The sequence below is a fragment of the Cherax quadricarinatus genome, chromosome 20 (assembly GCF_038502225.1).
Source record: "Cherax quadricarinatus isolate ZL_2023a chromosome 20, ASM3850222v1, whole genome shotgun sequence".
Taxonomy (NCBI): domain Eukaryota; kingdom Metazoa; phylum Arthropoda; class Malacostraca; order Decapoda; family Parastacidae; genus Cherax; species Cherax quadricarinatus.
The window spans coordinates 13,340,710-13,363,567 of NC_091311.1; the positions used below are offsets into that span (position 1 = coordinate 13,340,710).

Sequence of the window (22,858 nt, forward strand, 5' to 3'; positions counted from 1 at the left end):
TTGTGAGGAGCGTGGGGAGGTTGTGTGGGGGGAGGTTTTGGGTGAAGCGGTTATGAGTGTGGGTGATGGGAGGTATGTGTGGGATGGTAAGTATGTGGGTGATGGGAGGTGTGTGAGTGATGGGAGGTATGTGTGGGATGGTAAGTATGTGGGTGATGGGAGGTGTGTGGGTGATGGGAGGTATGTGTGGGATGGGAGGCATGTGTGGGATGGGGGGTATGTTGGTGATGGTAGGGATGATGTCGCTGGAGGCATTGTTATCAGTACCAAATAGAGAAGCGCTGAACCTGGATCAAGAGCCCTTCTTTGTCAATGTGAAACTAAACACTGATCTAGTAATGCAGTCAAACATGACTCTTAGTAAACATCAATTTAAATAAAAACAAATACAATGTAGTATTATGAGTCATGTTAGCACAGGTGTCTCTCTAGCTGGCCAACTACGTCTTAAAAATATGAATTATAATTATACTTTTTAAAAGTACATTCTTATCTCGGGTTTCACGCTTCCTTGGGGAAAAATGTTGATTTATAGACCTGTATTTTCCTAATATTTTTGTAAGTAAATAATGATTTAAAGTTAGCTTCCCAAGGGGACTATGATCCCCATGGGAACTTGATGTCACTAAATACTTAAAAGAACTTTCTTACAGTACATAGAGTTGCGGTTCAAGTCAAGAACACTACGGAAGTTGGCAACAGCAATCCAGTTACTGGCGTCATTCGTGTACATGGGTATATGTCTGTATGCACCGTCACTGGCTATCTCCTCAGTCACCAGCCTCCCCATCTGGGCCTCCATCCTCTTAATGGGACTCATCTGCTCCTTCTACATCACTATAGTAAGCTGACACAGACTTCACTTAAAGTAAAGCTTGTTAGTCATTACACAACGTATATAAGACAGCTCACAAGGTAAGCTGTGTTAGTCTTCAAGGAGAACTGCAACTCTCTTCACAAGTAGTAAGCTGTCTTAGTCTTTAAATAAAGTTGTGTTGTCCTTCACATAAAATTATTATTATAATGGGGAAGCACTAAACCCGTAGGATTATACAGCGCATGTGGACTGATGGAAGGTATTCAGGGTCAATTCAGGGAACCGGAGCACAGATCCCTAGATCAAGAGCCCCTCGCCAGCATTAAGGAACCTCCCTTGTGGGTCCTTCACAAATCCTGTGTCACAAACCTACTGGAGTTTTATGACAAGGTAACGGATGTAAGACACGAAAGAGGGGCGGGTAGATTGCATTTTCTTGGACTGCAAGAAGGCCTTCGACACAGTTTCTCACAAGAGACATCACGTACATATAACAGGAAGGGCACTGCAATGGACCAGAGAATACCTGACAGGGGGGCAACAACAAGTCATGGTACGGGATGAGGAATCACAGTGGGCGCCTGTGACGAGCGGGGTTCCAAAGGGGTCAGCCCTAGGACCATGTGAATGACTTGATGGAAGGGCTAGACTCAGAAGTGTCCTTGTTCACAGATGATACGAAGTTAATGAGAACTAAATCAGATAAGGATCAGGCAGGACTTCAAAGAGACCTGGACAGGCTGGACGCGTGGTCCAGCAACTGGCTCCTCGAATTTAACCCTGCCAAATGCAAAGTCATGAAGATCGGGGAAGGGCAAAGACGACCCCAGACAGAGTATAGGCTAGGTGGCCAAAGACTGCAAACCTCACTCAAGGAAAAAGAACTTGGGCTGAGTATAATACCGAGCACATCTCCTAAAGCGCACATTAACCAGATAACTGCTGCAGCATATGGGCGCCTTGGAAACCTGAGAATACCGTTCCGATACCTCAGTCAGTAATCGTTTAAGACTCTGTACACCGTGTACGTCAGCCCCATACTGGAGTATGCAGCATCAGTTTGGAACCAACACCTGGTCAAGCACGTCAAGAAATTAAAGAAAGTGCAAAGGTTTGCAACAAGGTTAGTTCCAGAGCTAAGGGAAATGTCCTACGAAGAAAGGTGAAAGAAAATCGGCCTGAATACACTGGAGGACAGGAGGGTTAGGGGAGACATGATAACGACATATAAAAAACACCGAGGAATTGACAAGGTTGACAAGATGATAAATTAGACACATGTGCAACATTTGGGTATCATTAATGAGGAAACGTTTCGCCAGACAGTGGCTTCATCAGTCCAAACAAAGGAGAATGGTGAAGAACAGGAGGAGTTTGAGGTAATCAGTACCTCAGCCTTGAGTCGATGTGGTCAGTCCATCAATCTTGAAAAGAATACAGCATTTGTGCTAAGAAGTAGCTTATATACCGTAGGCAGGAGAGGTGCAGCAGTCGTAGGCGGTGTAGCATTTGTCTAATGTGGAAGTTTCCTCATTAAGGTTACCCAAGTGTTGCACATGTGTCTAATTTATCAACTTGTCGGTTCTCTGAACCATTCATGTACATTCCTGTGTGGACAGGATGTTCCAGAGATGGGACACAGTGACTAGGGGTTGAAGACTCAGATGAGTCAAAGAGATGTTATAAAGTAACATCTCTTTGACTCATCTGAGTCAAGGGACACCAGAGGGACACCAGATAGGGAAGAAACAGTAAGAAGCAATGCATCAATGGCAGGAACTAATTTGAATCAGGGAAGCACAGTGGGAGGATGAAAGGGAGAGGGCCATTTTTGTCAATGGGCTCCAAGAAGTAGATGGGGAAATTTACGAGACAAGGAAACAGGAGGAGAAAAAAACGATTGAAAGCATCATGAAAGCAAAAGGAGAGGACGACATGACTCAGCTGACAAATTTTCAGAGAATTGGCTGGTTTGCGATGGAAAAAAAGCGTCCAGTCAAAGTGATTTTCAAGGCAGAGTTAGCTCGAAACCGGATCCTGCAGGAGAAAGCACGCTTAAGGGACAATCAGGTGTTCTGGAGTGTGTACCTTGACCTAGACAGAACACAAGAAGAAAGGATGACACTGAAAGAGAGGGTGCAACGTCGCAAGGAGGAATGGGAGGCAAGGAAGGTGGAGAGCAGGAGAAATCAGGGCCACGTGGAAGAACAAACACAACCCCCTCCAGTACCACCCACAGAAGGAACACAACCATGGCAATCCCAAAGCAACCAAACGACCTAACCCAAAACCCACTCACTGCACCCTCTGCCCCATCCCCCTCAGCACAAACCCCACCCCCACAGAAACCCACAGTAACCCACACATCCCCCTCTGCATAAACCCCACCACCACAGTAACCCTCAGTAACCCGTACATCCCCGTCAGCTCAAACCCCACCCCCACAGAAACCCACAGTAACCCACACAATGTACCCTCTCCCCCATCCCCCTCACCACAAACCCCACCCTCACAGTAACCCACAGCAACTCACACACTGTACTCTCTATCCCAATCCCCCTCACCACTATCCCCACCCCCATTGTAACACCCATTAGGTCCTCTTCCCCCATCCCACTCACCACTACCCCCACCACCACTGAAACCCCTATAGGCCCTCTGCCCCTACACCCCACACCACAGACCCCACCCCCACACCAACCCCCTATAGGCCCCTGCTCCCCCTAATCCACCTCTCTCCCCAGTCCACAGTTATTGAAAAGAAGTTGAAGGTTTGGTACACGAACGCGGATGGAATAACGAATAAACGTGAGGAGTTGCACGAAAGAATCAAGGAGTTGTCCCCAGACATCGTAGCGGTTACAGAAACGAAACTCACTGGGATAATAACAGATGCAATCTTCCCACCCGGATATCAGATCCTGAGGAAGGATAAAAGGAGCAGGGAGGGAGAAGGGGTTGCACTACTAATAAAAAACCAGTGGGGTTATCAAGAAATGGAAGGTATGGACGAGACTGGAGAAAGGGATTACATAGTAGGTACAGTTCAGTCAGGGGAGCACAAGGTAGTCATTGCAGTTATGTATAACCCACTACAGAACTGCAGGAGGCCAAGAGAGGAATATGATGAATGAAATAGAGCAATGGTGGACACTCTAGCTGAGGTGGCAAGAAGGGCCCACTCAAGTAGAGAGAAGTTACTGGTAATGGGTGACTTCAGTCACAGGGAGATTGATTGGGAAAATCTGGAGCCACATGAGGGTCCCGAAACATGGAGAGCCAAGATGATGGATGTGGTGCTAGCAAATCTCATGCACCAACATGTTAGGGATACTACCAGAGAGAGAGGGGAGGATGAACCAGCAAGACTGGACCTCGTGTTCGCCCTGAGTCGCTCAGACATAGAGCATATCACATATGAAAGGCCCTTTGGAGCTAGTGACCACGTAGTTATGAACTTTGAATACATCGTGGAGATAAAAGTGGAGAGGGTAACAGGAGTAGAAAGGAAAAAGCTAAACTATAAAAGGGGGACTACACAGGAATGAGGACCTTCCTGCAGGAGGTTCAGTGGGAACAGGAGTTGGTAGGAAAATCAGTAAACGAAATGATGGACTTTGTAACAACAAAATGCAAGGAGGCAGAGGAAAGGTTTGTTCCCAAGGGTAACAGAAATAATGGGAAGGACAGAACGAGCCCTTGGTTTACCCGAAGGTGCAGGGAGGCAAAAACTAAGTGCTCTAGAGAATGGAAAAAGTACAGAAGGCAAAGGACTCAGGAGAATAAAGAGATTAGTCGACGAGCCAGAAACAAGTATGCACAGATAAGAAGGGAGGCGCAGAAGCAGTATGAAAATGACATAGCATCGAAAGTCAAGTTTGACCCGAAACTACTCTACAGCCACATCAGGAGGAAGACAATAGTCAAGCACCAGGTAATCAGGCTGAGGAAAGAAGGTGGGGAGCTCACAAGAAACGACCAGGAGGTATGTGAGATGGGGCACAGAAACAAGGGGTCACAATTGGAAGCTGAAGACTCAGATGAGTCAAAGGGATGTTAGGAAGTATTTCTTCAGTCGTAGAGTAGTTAGGAAGTGGAATAGTCTGGCAAGTGATGTAGTGGAGGCAGGAACTATACATAGTTTTAAGACGAGGTATGATAAAGCTCATGGAGCAAGGGGAGAGAGGACCTAGTAGCGGTCGGCGAAGAGGCAGGGCCAAGAGCTGTGTCTCGACCCCTGCAACCTCAACTAGGTGAGTACAACTAGGTGAGTACACACACACACACACACAGGAGCTGAGTCTGCAGGGCCAGGAGTTGAATCTCGACCCCTGCAACCACAAATAAGTGAGTACAAACACACACACACACGCGCACGCGCGCGCGTGCGCACACAGAAGGTGTTCCAGAGAGGAGACTCAGATAAGTCAAAGGAATGTTAGGATGTATTTCTTCAGTCATAGAGCTATCAGGAAGTGGAATAGTCTAGCAAGTGATGTAGTGGATAAAGTTCATAGAGCAGGGAGAGAGAGGACCTAACAGCGATCAGTGAAGAGTCTCGACCCCTGCAACCACAATTAGGTGAGTACCATTAGGTGAGTACACACACACACACACATGCACTCCTTCTACTCCCCTCCTACCACTGCTCTTCCCTCGGTCCCGCTTAGTCTTCCCCCATCTCTCTTTCCTCTGCTGCTGTGCCCCCCTCCAGCTCACTATCCTTTTCCCCTCCCTTCTCCCCTTCTTCCCCCAACAAACACCCCCTCTCCCTCCCCAAAACAAACACGTTTTTGTCTATGGGCTCCAAGAAGTAGACGGGGAAACTTACGAGGCAAAGAAACAGGAGGAGAAAAAACGATTGAAAGCATCATGAAAGCAATAGGAGAGGACGACATGACTAGGCTGACAAATTTTCGGAGAATTGGGTGGTTTGCAAGAGGAAAAAAGCGTCCAGTCAAAGTGATTTTCAAGACAGAGTCAGCTAAAAACCGGATCCTGCAGGAGAAAGCACGCTTAAGGGACAATCAGGAGTTCCAGAGTGTGTACCTGGACCGAGACAGAACACAAGAAGAAAGGATGATACTGAAAGAGAGGGTGCAACGTCGCAAGGATGAATGGGAGGCAAGGAGGGTGGGGAGCAGGAGAAATCAGGCCCAGGTGGAAGAACAAACACAACCCCCTCCAGTAACACCCACAGAAGGGACACAACTATGGCAATCCCAAAGCAGTCAAGCAACCTAACCCAAAACCCGCTCACTGTACCCTCCTAAAGCACACATTAACCAGATAACTGCTGTGGCATATGGGCGCTAGGCAAACCTGAGAATAATGTTCTGATACCTCAGTAAGGAAACGTTCAAGACTTTATACATTGTGTACGTCAGGCCCATACTGGAGTACGCAGCACCAGTTTGGAACCCACACCTGGTCAAACATGTCAAGAAATTAGAGAAAGTGCAAAGATTTGCAACAAGGCTAGTTCCAGAGCTAAGGGGAATGTCCTATGAAGAAAGGTTAAGGGAAATCGGTCTGATGACACTGGAGGACAGGAGGGTCACGGGAGACATGATAACGACATACAAAATACTGCATGGAATAGAAAAGGTGGACAGAGACAGGATGTTCCAGAGATGGGACACAGAAACAAGGGGTCACTATTGGAAGGTGAAGACTCAAATGAGTAAAGGGGATGTTAGGAAGTATATCTTCAGCCACAGAGTTGTTAGGAAGTGGAATAGTCTGGCAAGTGATGTAGTGGAGGCAGGAACTATACATAGTTTTAAGACGAGGTATGATAAAGCTCATGGAGCAGGAAGAGGGAGGACCCAGTAGCGGTCAGTGAAGAGGCAGGGCCAGAAGCAGAGTCTCGACCCCTGCAACCACAATTAGGTGAGTACACACACACACACACACACACACACACACACACACACACACACACACACACACACACACACACACACACATGGGTGATTTCAACCACAGGGTGATCGATTGGGAAAACCTAGAACCTCATGGGGGCCCCGAAACATGGAGAGCCAAGATGATAGATGCGGTACTGGTAAACCTCATGCATCAACATATCAGGGACACTACCAGAGAGAGAGAGGGGAGGACAAGCCAGCAAGACTGGACCTCGTGTTTATCTTAAGTAGCTCAGACATTGATGACATCACGTATGAGAGGCCCCTCGGAGCTAGTGACCAAGTAGTCCTGAGTTTTGATTACATAGTAGAGTTACAAGTGGAGAGGGTAACAGGAGTCAAAGGGGAAAAGTCAAACTATAAAAGGGGGGACTACACAGGTATTAGGAACTTCCTGCGGGAGGTGCAGTGGGACAGAGAAATGGTAGAAAAGTCAGTAAACGAAATGATGGAATATATAACAACAAAATGCAAGGAGGCAGAGGAAAGGTTTGTTCCCAAGGCAACAGAAACAATGGGAAGACCAAAGCGAGTCCTTGGTTTACCCGAAGGTGCAGGGAGGCAAAAACTAAATGCATTAGAGAATGGAAGAAGTATAGAAGGCAAAGGACCAAGGAAAACCAGATCAATCGAAGAGCAAGAAACAAATATGCACAGATAAGGAGGGAGGCCCAGCGACAGTACGAAAATGACATAGCATCGATCCGAAAATGTTGTTTAGCCACATTAGGAGAAAGACAACAGTCAAAGACCAGGTGATCAGGCTGAGGAAAGAAGGTGGGGAACTTATAAGAAATGATCAAGAGGTATGCGAGGAGCTCAACACGAGATTTAAGGAAGTATTCACATTGGAAACAGGAAGGACTGAGAAGACAGGACAGAGGGGGACACCAACAGGGAATAGACCAACAAGTGCTGGATGATATGCACACAACTGAGGAGGAGGTGAAGAAGCTGCTAAGTGACCTTGATCCCTCAAAGGCAATGGAACCGGACAATATCTCCCAGTGGGTCCTCAGGGAGAGAGCAGATATACTGTGTATGCCACTAACCACAATCTTCAACACATCCCTTGAAACTGGGCAACTACCTGAGGTATGGAAGACCGCAAATGTAATTCCCATTTTTAAAAAAGGAGACAGAAAAGGGGCACTAAATTATCAGGAGGAGAGTGGTGGAGCACCTGGAACGGAGCAAGATTATAAACGACAATCAGCACAGATTCGTGGAAGGCAAATCCTGTGTCACAATCTTTCTGGAATTTTATGACAAAGTTACAGAAGTAAGACACGAGAGAGAGGGGTGAGTTGTTTGCATTTCCGTGGACTGCAAGAAGGTTTTCGACACAGTTCCTCACAAGAAACTAGTGCAGAAACTAGAGGATCAGGAGCATATAACAGGAAGGTCACTGCAATGGATCAGAGAATACCTGACAGGGAGGCAACAACGAGTCATGGTATGGGATGAGTAATCACAATGGGCACCTGTGACGAGCGGGGTCCCACAGGGGTCGGTCCTAGGACCAGTGCTATTTTTGGTTCATGTGAATGACATGATGGAAGGGATAGACTCAGAGGTGCCCCTGTTCGCAGATGATGTGAAGCTAATGAGGAGAATTAAATCAGATGGGGATCAGGCAGGATTTCAAAGAGACCTGGACAGGCTTGACACGTGGTCCAGCAACGTGTTTCTTGAATTCAACCCTGCCAAATGCTAAGTCATGAAGATCGGAGAAGGGCAAAGAAGACCGTAGACAGAGTATTGGCTAGGTGGCCAAAGACTGCAAACCTCACTCAAGGAGAAAGATCTTGGGGTGACCATAACACCAACCCTGACTCCGGAGGCACACTTCAACCAGATAACTGATGCAGCATATGGGCGCCTGGCAAACATGAGAATAGCGTTCCGATACCTTAGTAAGGAATCGTTCAAGTCACTGTACATTGTGTACATCAGGTCTATGCTGGAGTATGCAGCACCTGTTTGGAACCCACACCTGGTCAAGCACATCAAGAAATTAGAGAAAGTGCAAAGGTTTACAACAAGGCTAGTTCTGGAGCTCAAAGGTATGTCCTACGAAGAAAGGTTGAGGGAAATCGTACTGACGACATGGGAAGACAGGAGGGTCTGGGGAGACATGATAACGACATACAAAATGCTGCGTGGAATAGATAAAGTGGACAGAGACAGGTTGTTCCAGAGAGGGTACACATAAACAAGAGATCATAACTGGAAGTTGAAGACGAGTCAAAGGGATGTTAGGAAGTATTTCTTCAGTCATAGAGTAGTCAAGAAGTGGGATAGCCTAGCAAGTGATGTAGTGGAGAGAGGAACCATATATAGCTTTAAGACGAGGTATGACGAAGTTCAAGAACCAGAGAGAGAGAGGACCTAGTAGCGATCAGTGAAGAGGCGGGGCCAGGAGCTGAGTCTCGAGACCTGCAACCACAATTAGGTGAATTAGGTGAGTTCACACACACATACACACACACACACACACACACACACACACACACACACACACACACACACACACACAAACACACACACCCACACACACACGGGTCAAATCTGACCCGAAACTGCTGTATAGCCACATTAGGAGGAAGACAACAGTCAAGGACCAGGTGATAAGGCTGAGGAAAGAAGGTGGAGAACTCACAAGTAACGATCAAGAGGTATGCGAGGAGCTCAACACGAGATTTAAGGAAGTATTTACAGTAGAGACAGGAAGGACTCTGGGGGGACAGACCAGATGGGGACACAAGCAAGGAATACACCAACAAGTGTTGGACGACATACATACAGATGAGGAGGAGGTGAAGAAACTGCTAAGGGACATCGATACCTCAAACGCAATGGGACCGGACAACATCTCCTCGTGGGTCCTTAGAGAGGGAGCAGATATGTTGTGCGTGCCACTTACCAAAATCTTCAACACGTCCCTGGAAACTGGGCAACTACCTGAGGTATGGAAGACGGCAAATGTAGTTCCAATTTTTAAAAAAGGAGACAGAAAAGAGGCACTAAACTATAGACCTGTGTCATTGACGAGTATAGTATGCAAAGTTATGGAGAAGATTATCAGGAGGAGAGTGGTGGAGCACCTGGAACGGAACAAGAGTATAAATGCCAACCAGCACGGATTCATGGAAGGCAAATCCTGTGTCACAAACCTTCTGGAGTTTTATGATAAAATAACAGAAGACACAAGAGAGAGGGGTGGGTTGATTGCATCTTCTTGGACTGCAAGAAGGCCTTTGACACAGTTCCTCACAAGAGATTAGTGCAGAAGCTAGAGCATCAGGCGCATATAACAGGAAGGGCACTGCAGTGGATCAGAGAATACCTGACATGGAGGCAACAACGAATCATGGTACGTAATGATGTATCACAGTGGGCACCTGTGACGAGCGGGGTCCCACAGGGGTCGGTCCTAGGACCAGTGCTATTTTTGGTATATGTGAACGACATGATGGAAGGGTTAGACTCAGAAGTGTCACTGTTTGCAGACGATGTGAAGTTAATGAGGAGAATTAAATCTGATGAGGACAAGGCAGGACTTCAAAGAGACCTGGACAGACTGGACACCTGGTCCAGCAAATGGCTTCTCGAATTTAATCCTGCCAAATGCAAAGTCATGAAGATAGGGGAAGGGGACAGAAGACCACAGACAGAGTATAGACTAGGTGGCCAAAGACTGCAAACCTCACTCAAGGAGAAAGATCAATCAGATAACTGCTGCAGCATATGGGCGCCTGGCAAACCTGAGAACTGCATTCCGATACCTTAGTAAGGAATCGTTCAAGACACTGTACACCGTGTATATCAGGCCCATACTGGAGTATGCAGCACCTGTTTGGAACCCGCACTTGATAAAGCACGTCAAGAAACTAGAGAAAGTACAAAGGTTTGCGACAAGGTTAGTTCCAGAGCTAAGGGGAATGTCCTAAGAAGAAAGATTAAGAGAAATCGGCCTGACGACACTGGAGGACAGGAGAGTCAGGGGAGACATGATAACGACATATAAAATACTGCGTGGAATAGACAAGGTGGACAAAGACAGGATGTTCCAGGGAGGGGACACAGAAACAAGAGGTCACAATTGGAAGTTGAAGACACAAATGAGTCAGAGAGATATTAGGAAGTATTTCTTCAGTCATAGAGTTGTTAGGCAGTGGAATAGCCTAGAAAATGACGTAGTGGAGGCAGGAACCATACACAGTTTTAAGACGAGGTTTGATAAAGCTCATGAAGCGGGGAGAGAGAGGGCCCAGTAGCAACCGGTGAAAAGGCAGGGCCAGGAGCTAAGACTCGACCCCTGCAACCACAAATAGGTGAGTACAAATAGGTGAGTACACACACACACACACACACACACACACACACACACAGACACACACACACACACACACACACACACACACACACACACACACACACACACACACACACACACACACACACACACACACACACACACACACACCTGCTGCGGGAGGTCCAGTGGGACAGAGAACTGGCAGGAAAGCCAGTAAATGAAATGACGGAATATATAACAGCAAAATGCAAGGAGGCAGTGGAAAGGTTTATTCCCAAGGGCAACAGTAATAACGGGAAGACCAGAAAGAGCCCCTCGTTTACCCGACGGTGTAAGGAGGCAAAAAGAAAGTGCAGTAGAGAATGGAAAAAGTACAGAAGACAGAAAACACACGAAAATAGGGAGATCAGTCGCAGAGCCAGGAATGAGTACGCACAGGTAAGGAGGGAGGCCCAGCGACAGTATGAAAATGACATAGCATCGAGAATCAAGGCTGACCCGAAACTGTTGTATAGCCACATCAGGAGGAAGACAACAGTCAAAGACCAGGTGATCAGATTAAGGACAGAAGGTGGAGAACTCACAAGAAATGATCAGGAGGTATGTGAGGAGCTGAACAGGAGATTTAAGGAAGTTTTTACAGTAGAGACAGGAAGGGCTGTGGGAAGACAGCACAGAATGGAACATCAAGAGGGAATATACCAACAAGTGTTGGATGACATACGAACAACTGAGGAGGAGGTGAAGAAGCTCTTAAGTGAGCTTGACACCTCAAAGGCGATGGGACCGGACAACATCTCCCCATGGGTCCTTAGAGAAGGAGCAGAGATGCTGTGCGTGCCTCTAACCACAATCTTCAACACATCCCTTGAAACTGGGCAACTACCTGAGAAATGGAAGACAGCTAATGTAGTCCCCATATTTAAGAAAGGAAACAGAAAAGAGGCACTAAACTACAGACCTGTGTCTCTGGCATGTATTGTGTGCAAAGTCATGGAGAAGATTATCAGGAAGAGAGTGGTCGAACACCTGGAAAGGAACAAGATTATAAATGAAAACCAGCATGGGTTCATGGAAGGCAAATCTTGTATCACAAACCTCCTGGAGTTTTATGGCAAGGTAACAGAAGTAAGACACGAGAGAGAGGGGTGGGTAGATTGCGTTTTCCTAGATTGCAGGAAGGCCTTTGACACAGTTCCCCACAAGAGATTAGTGGAAAAGCTGGAGGATCAGGCGCATGTAAAAGGGAGGGCACTGCAATGGATAAGGGAATACCTGACAGGGAGGCAGCAACGAGTCATGGTACGTGAAGAGGTATCACAGTGGGCGCCTGTTACGAGCGGGGTCCCACAGGGGTCAGTTCTAGGACCAGTGCTATTTTTGATATATGTGAACGACATGATGGAAGGAATAGACTCTGAAGTGTCCCTGTTCGCAGATGACGTGAAGTTGATGAGAAGAATTAAATCGGACGAGGATGAGGCAGGACTGCAAAGAGACCTGGTCAGGCTGGACATGTGGTCCAGTAACTGGCTTCTTGAATTCAATCCAGCCAAATGCAAAGTCATGAAGATTGGGGAGGGGCAAAGAAGATCGCAGACAGAGTATAGGCTAGGTGGACAAAGACTACAGACCTCACTCAGGGAGAAAGACCATGGGGTGACCATAACACCGAGCACATCACCGGAGGCACACATCAACCAAATAACCGCTGCAGCATACGGGCGCCTGGCAAACCTGAGGATAGGGTTCCGATACCTTAATAAGGAATCGTTCAAGACACTGTACACTGTGTATGTTAGGCCCATACTGGAGTATGCAGCACCAGTCTGGAACCCACACCTGGTCAAGCACGTCAAGAAGTTAGAGAAAGTACGAAGGTTTGCAACAAGGCTAGTCCTAGAGCTCAAGGGAATGTCGTACGAGGAAAGGTTAAGGGAAATCGGACTGACGACACTGGAGGACAGAAGGGTCAGGGGAGACATGATAACGACATACAAGGTACTACGGGGAATAGACAAGGTGGACAGAGAAAGGATGTTCCAGAGAGGGGACACAGGGACAAGGGGTCACAACTGGAAGCTGAAGACTCAGACGAGTCACAGGGACGTTAGGAAGTATTTCTTCAGTCATAGAGTTGTCAGCAAGTGGAATAGCCTAGCAAGTGAAGTAGTGGAGGCAGGAACCATACATAGTTTTAAGTGGTATGACAAAGCTCAGGAAGCAGAGAGAGAGAGGACCCAGTAGCGATCAGTGAAGAGGCGGGGCCAGGAGATGAGTCTCGACCCCTGCAACCACAATTAGGTGAGTACAATTAGGTGAGTACACACACTCACACACACACACGCACACAAACACGCATACAAACACACACACACACACATACACACACACACACACACACACTCACACACACACACGCACACAAACACGCACACAAACACACACACACACACACACACACACACACACACACACACACACACACACACACACACACACACACACTTAAACGCACACATACGCACGCATAGTCAAATTGGCATACAAGATAGAAATGGTACAAAACAAGAACCTGCAGCGGAAACCATGGTTAAATGGTCCCAAAAAATACCTACAGAACACAAAAAGAAAGGGAACTGAGAGAAAGAGTAACAATTACAAAGTGCCAGAGGCAAGAAGGGGAGACAGGGCAAATACTCTCAGAGAGGGGAGCGCAGCCTTAGGGGAAAACAACAAACACATCCACCCACAGCATCCCCAGAATCACAACCACACCGAACCAAATAAAATCAATAACCAGAACCATCCCACGCTCCACACCCACAATCCCCCAGCACTAAGACTACAATAGCAGCCTACCATAATATCTAGACTTGCCTTCTACACTCTCAGTCTGCACCATCCCCTCCCACCGTGAGAATGCAATCCTACAAAGTAAGCTGAAGGTCTGGTACACTGTCACAGATGGTTTAGAAAGACACGTAAGCAAACACTATAACATATTTATTAGAAAACATTTCTGTCCTGGGACCTTCATCACTTCTGATTTGCTTACGTGTCTTTCTAAACCAACTTGTTGGTAATTATTACCAAGGTTTATACTACTTTCACAGATAAAATAACAAATATGAATGAGTAGTGGCAAAAAAGAATAACTTAGGCATACCTGGACATTATAGCCCTCACAGAGACAAAGGTCCCAGGGATGATAACAGATGGGATATTCCTCATTAGATATTAGATCCTGAGGACAGACAGGGGTAACAGAGAGGAAGGAGTTTCACTGCTCATGAAACCCAATGAAGTTTAGAGGAGATGGGAGGACTTATCAGAGATGTAGCAGATGACTACATATTGAGAATACTTCAAACTGGGAGTTCATAAGTGTTGATAGTATTGATGAACAACTCATCACCGAACAGCAGAAGGTCAAGACAAGAATACAATAAGAGCAACAGAGCGATGGTGTATACACTAGCTGAGGTGGCTAGAAGAGCCTACATGAGCAGGGGAAAGTTATGCATCATGGAGGATTTCACCATTAAGACCAACTGAGAAAATCTTAACCCACATGGGGTGGGGAGGCAGAGACGTGGAAGGCCAAGATGCTGGAGGCGGTAATGTACTAACATGATTGGGACATAACCATAGGTGACGATGAACCAGCAAGGCTGAACCTCGTATTCACCTTGAACACACACAAAAGGCCCCTGGGCACTAGCGATCACGTGGTCCTGAGTTTGAATACATAGAATTAACACTGGAGAGTGAAGCAGTGCAATAAGAGAGTGACATAGGTATGAGGCAATTCGTGCACGAGGTGAGGTGGGTAAACGAGCTAGAGGGGAAGACAATTAATGAAATGATGGAGACTCGTAACCACAAAGTGCAGGGAGGCAGAAGAAAGTGTGTTCCAAGGGGCAATAGAAATAGCGGGAAGACCAGACCCCATGCTTTACCCGGAGGTGTGAAGAGGTCACAGCAAAGGGTTTGGAAAAAAATATAGAAGGCAAAGGACTCTGGAAAACAGAGTTTAACCGAAGAGCCAAAAATGAATATGCATTGATAAGGAGAGAGACCCAGTGTCACTACAAGAATTACAGAGCATCAAAAGCCAAATCTGACCCAAAGCGGATACACAGCCACATCAGGAGGAAATCAACGGTCAAGGACCAGGTAGTCAGGTTGAGGAAGGAAGGAGCAAAACTCACAGGGGACGACCAGGAAGTATGTGAGGAGCTCTGCTCACCATTCAGGGAGGTATTCACAGAAAGGCTTCCAGCAAACCATGGTGGTAAGGTGCACCAGCAAGTGCTGGACACATTACACACAACCGAGGAAGAGGAGGTGAAAAAAATGCTATGGGAACTAGACACCTCAAAGACGGTGGGCCCAGATAATATCTCTCATTGAGTCCTGAGAGTGGGAGCACTCTGTGTGCCTCTAACAACAACATTCAATAAATCTATCGAAATAGGGTAACTACCTGAGGTGTGGAAGTAAGGAAACGTAGTCCCAATTCATAAGAATGGAGACAGACAAGCAGCACTAAACTATAGACCAGTATTGTAGACATTTGTTACAAAAATTGTCTTCTAAAACAGACGTCTCTAAAGCAAGCTAAATAGTCAACTAATTGGTCTCCCCTCTAGCCACTGGCCTGTTTCTGGTTTCGTAACAAGAGATTGGATTACATTCTGTTTCAGTTATCCAGGCTACTCTATAACACTTTAATATTAATAGACATCCCAGTTGAATGAACATAAAGTTAAGTTGTCTAGAGATGTATATATATACCTCGGGAAAATATACTTTATATATATATATAATATATATATATATATATATATATATATATATATATATATATATATATATATATATATATATATATATATATATATATATATATATATATATATATATATATATATATGAAGATAGGCAAGCTGTGATTTCGTGTATAGGACAAGGAGGAATAACATCTTGTAGGAGTGAGGAAGAGCCAGTTGTGAGTGTGGGGGTAGTTCGTGAGGCAGTAGGTAAAATGAAAGGGGGTAAGGCAGCCGGGATTGATGGGATAAAGATAGAAATGTTAAAAGCAGGTGGGGATATAGTTTTGGAGTGGTTGGTGCAATTATTTAATAAATGTATGGAAGAGGGTAAGGTACCTAGGGATTGGCAGAGAACATGCATAGTTCCTTTGTATAAAGGCAAAGGGGATAAAAGAGAGTGCAAAAATTATAGGGGGATAAGTCTGCTGAGTATACCTGGTAAAGTGTACGGTAGAGTTATTATTGAAAGAATTAAGAGTAAGACGGAGAATAGGATAGGAGATGAACAAGGAGGCTTTAGGAAAGGTAGGGGGTGTGTGGACCAGGTGTTTACAGTGAAACATATAAGTGAACAGTATTTAGATAAGGCTAAAGAGGTCTTTGTGGCATTTATGGATTTGAAAAAGGCGTATGATAGGGTGGATAGGGGGGCAATGTGGCAGATGTTGCAAGTGTATGGTGTAGGAGGTAGGTTACTGAAAGCAGTGAAGAGTTTTTACGAGGATAGTGAGGCTCAAGTTAGAGTATGTAGGAAAGAGGGAAATTATTTCCCAGTAAAAGTAGGCCTTAGACAAGGATTTGTGATGTCACCGTGGTTGTTTAATATATTTATAGATGGGGTTGTAAGAGAAGTAAATGCGAGGGTCTTGGCAAGAGGCGTGGAGTTAAAAGATAAAGAATAACACACAAAGTGGGAGTTGTCACAGCTGCTCTTTGCTGATGACACTGTGCTCTTGGGAGATTCTGAAGAGAAGTTGCAGAGATTGGTGGATGAATTTGGTAGGGTGTGCAAAAGAAGAAAATTAAAGGTGAATACAGGAAAGAGTAAGGTTATGAGGATAACAAAAAGATTAGGTGATGAAAGATTGGATATCAGATTGGAGGGAGAGAGTATGGAGAAGGTGAATGTATTCAGATATTTGGGAGTGGACGTGTCAGCGGATGGGTCTATGAAAGATGAGGTGAATCATAGAATTGATGAGGGGAAAAGAGTGAGTGGTGCACTTAGGAGTCTGTGGAGACAAAGAACTTTGTCCTTGGAGGCAAAGAGGGGAATGTATGAGAGTATAGTTTTACCAACGCTCTTATATGGGTGTGAAGCATGGGTGATGAATGTTGCAGCGAGGAGAAGGCTGGAGGCAGTGGAGATGTCATGTATGAGAGCAATGTGTGGTGTGAATATAATGCAGAGAATTCGTAGTTTGGAAGTTAGTCGGAGGTGCGGGATTACCAAAACTGTTGTCCAGAGGGCTGAGGAAGGGTTGTTGAGGTGGTTCGGACATGTAGAGAGAATGGAGCGAAACAGAATGACTTCAAGAGTGTATCAGTCTGTAGTGGAAGGAAGGCGGGGTAGGGGTCGGCCTAGGAAAGGTTGGAGAGAGGGGGCAAAGGAGGTTTTGTGTGCGAGGGGCTTGGACTTCCAGCAGGCATGCGTGAGCGTGTTTGATAAGAGTGAATGGAGACAAATGGTTTTTAATACTTGACGTGCTGTTGGAGTGTGAGCAAAGTAACATCTATGAAGGGGTTCAGGGAAACCGGCAGGCCGGACTTGAGTCCTGGAGATGGGAAGTACAGTGCCTGCACTCTGAAGAAGGGGTGTTAATGTTGCAGTTTAAAAACTGTAGTGTAAAGCACCCTTCTGGCAAGACAGTGATGGAGTGAATGATGGTGAAAGTTTTTCTTTTTCGGGCCACCCTGCCTTGGTGGGAATCGGCCAGTGTGATAATAAAATAAAAATAAAATATGTATATATGTCGTGACGAATATGTAAAACAGGTCAATTAGCAAGAATTCATTTAAAATTAAGTCCTTTCTAAAATTTTCTCTTATAAATTTAAAGATATACTTTTTTGATTAATGTTAATGAAAAAAAATTAATTTTGCACCAAATGGAACTTAGAAAACTTACCTAACCTTATTATAACAAGAACAGTTTATTTTAGCCTAACCCAACTAAATATATTTTAGATTTGTTTAAAATAATTTAATACTAAACAAACACAGTGAAATATATTTTTTTCGTTAGGTTCAGAATGGTTTTCGCGAAATTATTGAATACACAAATTTTTGCTTGTTCTATATGGCAAGATGAGCATTGCTATTTAAGCCAAGATCGCAAGTTCTGCCTATTCGGCACGACATATATATATATATATATATTTATTATCACACTGGCCGATTCCCACCAAGGCAGGGTGGCCCGAAAAAGAAAAACTTTCACCATCATTCACTCCATCACTGTCTTGCCAGAAGGGTGCTTTACACTACAGTTTTTAAACTGCAACATTAACATCCCTCCTTCAGAGTGCAGGCACTGTACTTCCCATCTCCAGGACTCAAGTCCGGTTTGCCGGTTTCCCTGAACCCCTTCATAAATGTTACTTTGCTCACACTCCAACAGCACGTCAAGTATTAAAACCCATTTGTCTCCATTCACTCATATCAAACACACTCACGCATGCCTGCTGGAAGTCCAAGCCCCTCGCACACAAAACCTCCTTTACCCCCTCCCTCCAACCTTTCTTAGGCCGACTCCTACCCCGCCTTCCTTCCACTACAGACTGATACACTCTTGAAGTCACTCTGTTTCGCTCCATTCTCTCTACATGTCCAAACCACCTCAACAACCCTTCCTCAGCCCTCTGGACAACAGTTTTGGTAATCCCGCACCTCCTCCTAACTTCCAAACTACGAATTCTCTGCATTATATTCACACCACACATTGCCCTCAAACATAACATCTCCACTGCCTCCAGCCTTCTCCTCGCTGCAACATTCATCACCCATGCTTCACACCCATATAAGAGCGTTGGTAAAACTATACTCTCATACATTCCCCTCTTTGCCTCCAAGGACAAAGTTCTTTGTCTCCACAGACTTCTAAGTGCACCACTCACCCTTTTCCCCTTATCAGTTCTATGATTCACCTCATCTTTCATAGACCCATCCGCTGACACGTCCACTCCCAAATATCTGAATACATTCACCTCCTCCATACTCTCTCCCTCCAATCTGATATCCAATCTTTCATCACCTAATCTTTTTGTTATCCTCATAACCTTACTCTTTCCTGTATTCACTTTTAATTTTCTTCTTTTGCACACCCTATCAAATTCATCCACCAATCTCTGCAACTTCTCTTCAGAATCTCTCAAGAGCACAATGTCATCAGCAAAGAGCAACTGTGACAACTCCCAATTTATGTGTGATTCTTTATCTTTTAACTCCACGCCTCTTGCCAAGACCCTCGCATTTACTTCTCTTACAACCCCATCTATAAATATATTAAACAACCACGGTGACATCACACATCCTTGTTTAAGGCCTACTTTTACTGGGAAATAATTTCCGTCTTTCCTACATACTCTAACTTGAGCCTCACTATCCTCGTAAAAACTCTTCACTGCTTTCAGTAACCTACCTCCTACACCATACACCTGCAACATCCTCCACATTGCCCCCCTATCCACCCTGTCATACGCCTTTTCCAAATCCATAAATATCACAAAGACCTCTTTAGCCTTATCTAAATACTGTTCACTTATATGTTTCACTGTAAACACCTGGTCCACACACCCCCTACCTTTCCTAAAGCCTCCTTGTTCATCTGCTATCCTATTCTCCGTCTTACTCTTAATTCTTTCAATAATAACTCTACCATACACTTTACCAGGTATACTCAACAGACTTATCCCCCTATAATTTTTGCACTCTCTTTTGTCCCCTTTGCCTTTATACAAAGGAACTATGCATGCTCTCTGCCAATCCCTAGGTGCCTTACCCTCTTCCATACATTTATTAAATAATTGCACCAACCACTCCAAAACTATATCCCCACCTGCTTTTAACATTTCTATCTTTATCCCATCAATCCCGGCTGCCTTACCCCCTTTCATTTTACCTACTGCCTCACGAACTTCCCCCACACTCACAACTTGGTCTTCCTCACTCCTACAAGATGTTATTTCTCCTTGCCCTATATACGAAATCACAGCTTCCCTATCTTCATCAGCATTTAACAATTCCTCAAAATATTCCCTCCATCTTCTCAATACCTTTAACTCTCCATTTAATAACTCTCCTCTCCTATTTTTAACTGACAAATCCATTTGTTCTCTAGGCTTCCTTAACTTGTTAATCTCACTGCAAAACTTTTTCTTATTTTCAACAAAATTTGTTGATAACATCTCACCCACTCTCTCATTTGCTCTCTTTTTACATTGCTTCACCATTCTCTTAGCCTCTCTCTTTTTCTCCATATACTCTTCCCTCCTTGCATCACTTCTACTTTGTAAAAACTTCTCATATGCTAACTTTTTCTCCCTTACTACTCTCATTACATCATCATTCCACCAATCGCTCCTCTTCCCTCCAACACCCACTTTCCTGTAACCACAAACTTCTGCTGAACATTCTAACACTACATTTTTAAACGTACCCCATACCTCTTCGACTCCATTTCCTATGCTCTCATTAGCCCATCTATCCTCCAATAGCTGTTTATAACTTACCCTAACTGCCTCCTCTTTTAGTTTATAAACCTTCACCTTTCTCTTCCCTGATGCTTCTATTCTCCTTGTATCCCATCTACCTTTTACTCTCAGTGTAGCTACAACTAGAAAGTGATCTGATATATCTCTGGCCCCTCTATAAACATGTACATCCTGAAGTCTACTCAACAGTCTTTTATCCACCAATACATAATCCAACAAACTACTGTCATTACGCCCTACATCATATCTTGTATACTTATTTATCCTCTTTTTCATAAAATATGTATTACTTATAACTAAACCCCTTTCTATACAAAGTTCAATCAAAGGGCTCCCATTTTCATTTACACCTGGCACCCCAAACTTATCTACCACACCCTCTCTAAAAGTTTCTCCTACTTTAGCATTCAGATCCCCTACCACAATTACTCTCTCACATGGTTCAAAGGCTCCTATACATTCACTTAACATATCCCAAAATCTCTCTCTCTCCTCTACATTCCTCTCTTCTCCAGGTGCATACACGCTTATTATGACCCTCTTTTCGCATCCAACCTTTACTTTAATCCACATAATTCTTGAATTTACACATTCATATTCTCTTTTCTCCTTCCATAACTGATCCTTCAACATTACTGCTACCCCTTAATTTGCTCTAACTCTCTCAGATACTCCAGATTTAATCCCATTTATTTCCCCCCACCGAAACTCCCCTACCCCCTTCAGCTTTGTTTCGCTTAGGGCCAGGACATCCAACTTCTTTTCATTCATAACATCAGCAATCATCTGTTTCTTGTCATCCGCACTACATCCACGCACATTCAAGCATCCCAATTTTATAAAGTTTTTCTTCTTCTCTTTTTAAGTAAATGTCTACAGGAGAAGGGGTTACTAGCCCATTGCTCCCGGCATTTTAGTCGCCTCATACGACACGCATGGCTTACGGAGGAAAGATTCTTTTCCACTTCCCCATGGACAATAGAAGAAATAAAGAAGAACAAGAGCTATTTAGAAAAGGAGAAAAACCTAGATGTATGTATATATATATATATGCATGTGCGTGTCTGTGAAGTGTGACCAAAGTGTAAGTAGGAGTAGCAAGATATCCCTGTTATCTAGCGTGCTTATGAGACAGAGAAAGATACCAGCAATCCTACCATCATGCAAAACAGTTACAGGTTTCTGTTTCACAGTCATCTGGCAGGACGGTAGTACTTCACTGGGTGGTTTCTGTCTACCAACCTACTACCTGTCGACCATGGACTTGCAAGTCCATGGTCGACAGGAATATAATTGAATCTTGTTTCATAAAAAGCAGTTTTGACAATAATATAAATATTTCCTTTTTTTTATATTAATTAGATCCATTTATAATTAATAGAATTTGGGAAGAATTTAATAATACACTGGACAAATAATAATTTTTAAAATTTTCTTGGGTAGAATAGTTTGTTGGTGGGTTGTGCAAAGGACCTGTCCAGTTGGGCCAGCGCGTGTCAGGTGTTTAACCGTTGTGGGATCTGATAGTGAGGTGTTGGCCAGACCCCTTATATACATTCCTTGGATGCTTTACTTTCATAGTTCCTTGATAATGTGAGTAGTCACGAAAGCGCTTGGAATTTCTCTATTCTTTCAGAGTTGTTGTTTTGTATACATATATATATATATATATATATATATATATATATATATATATATATATATATATATATATATATATATATATATATATATATATGTATATATATATATATATATATATAAATATATATATATATATATATATATATATATATATATATATATATATATATATATATATATATATATATATATATAATTATTTATTTTATTGTGACCACGAACGAGTGGTATTGATCAGTAACAACACTGCACTGGCCAAGGACTCGAACCCATGCTGCTTTGGCCTGCCTCGTGGTGGGCGAAAGCACATGACGCCTTTGTCCACTGAACCATTCGATCGTATGGTTCAGTGGAAACAGGTAAAGAGGTGATTTCATAATATGGAAAATAGAGTAAACAGGTGATATAATATGCAAAACAGCCACTGAGAAAAAATTGCGAAATTCCAATCGGTTTCGTGACTTCTCACATTATCAAGGAACTATGAGCTAGTTCATTGATAATGTGATAAGTCACGAAAGAGCTTGGAATTTCGCTAAGTTTTTACATTGGTTGTTTAGCATATATATATATATATATATATATATATATATATATAT

At 44.2% G+C, this 22,858-nt stretch overlaps 1 protein-coding gene across 1 annotated transcript in view; it reads left to right on the forward strand.

The window, feature by feature from the left end:
• Positions 1 to 22,858, forward strand: part of LOC128703664 (sodium-coupled monocarboxylate transporter 1) — a gene marked incomplete at its 3' end in the record, with an annotated part of 79,043 nt that overhangs the window by 41,969 nt on the left and 14,216 nt on the right. Inside the window, 1 exon segment of the mRNA XM_070087100.1 lies at positions 654 to 842. Within this exon segment, the coding sequence (XP_069943201.1) occupies positions 654 to 842 (189 nt within the window).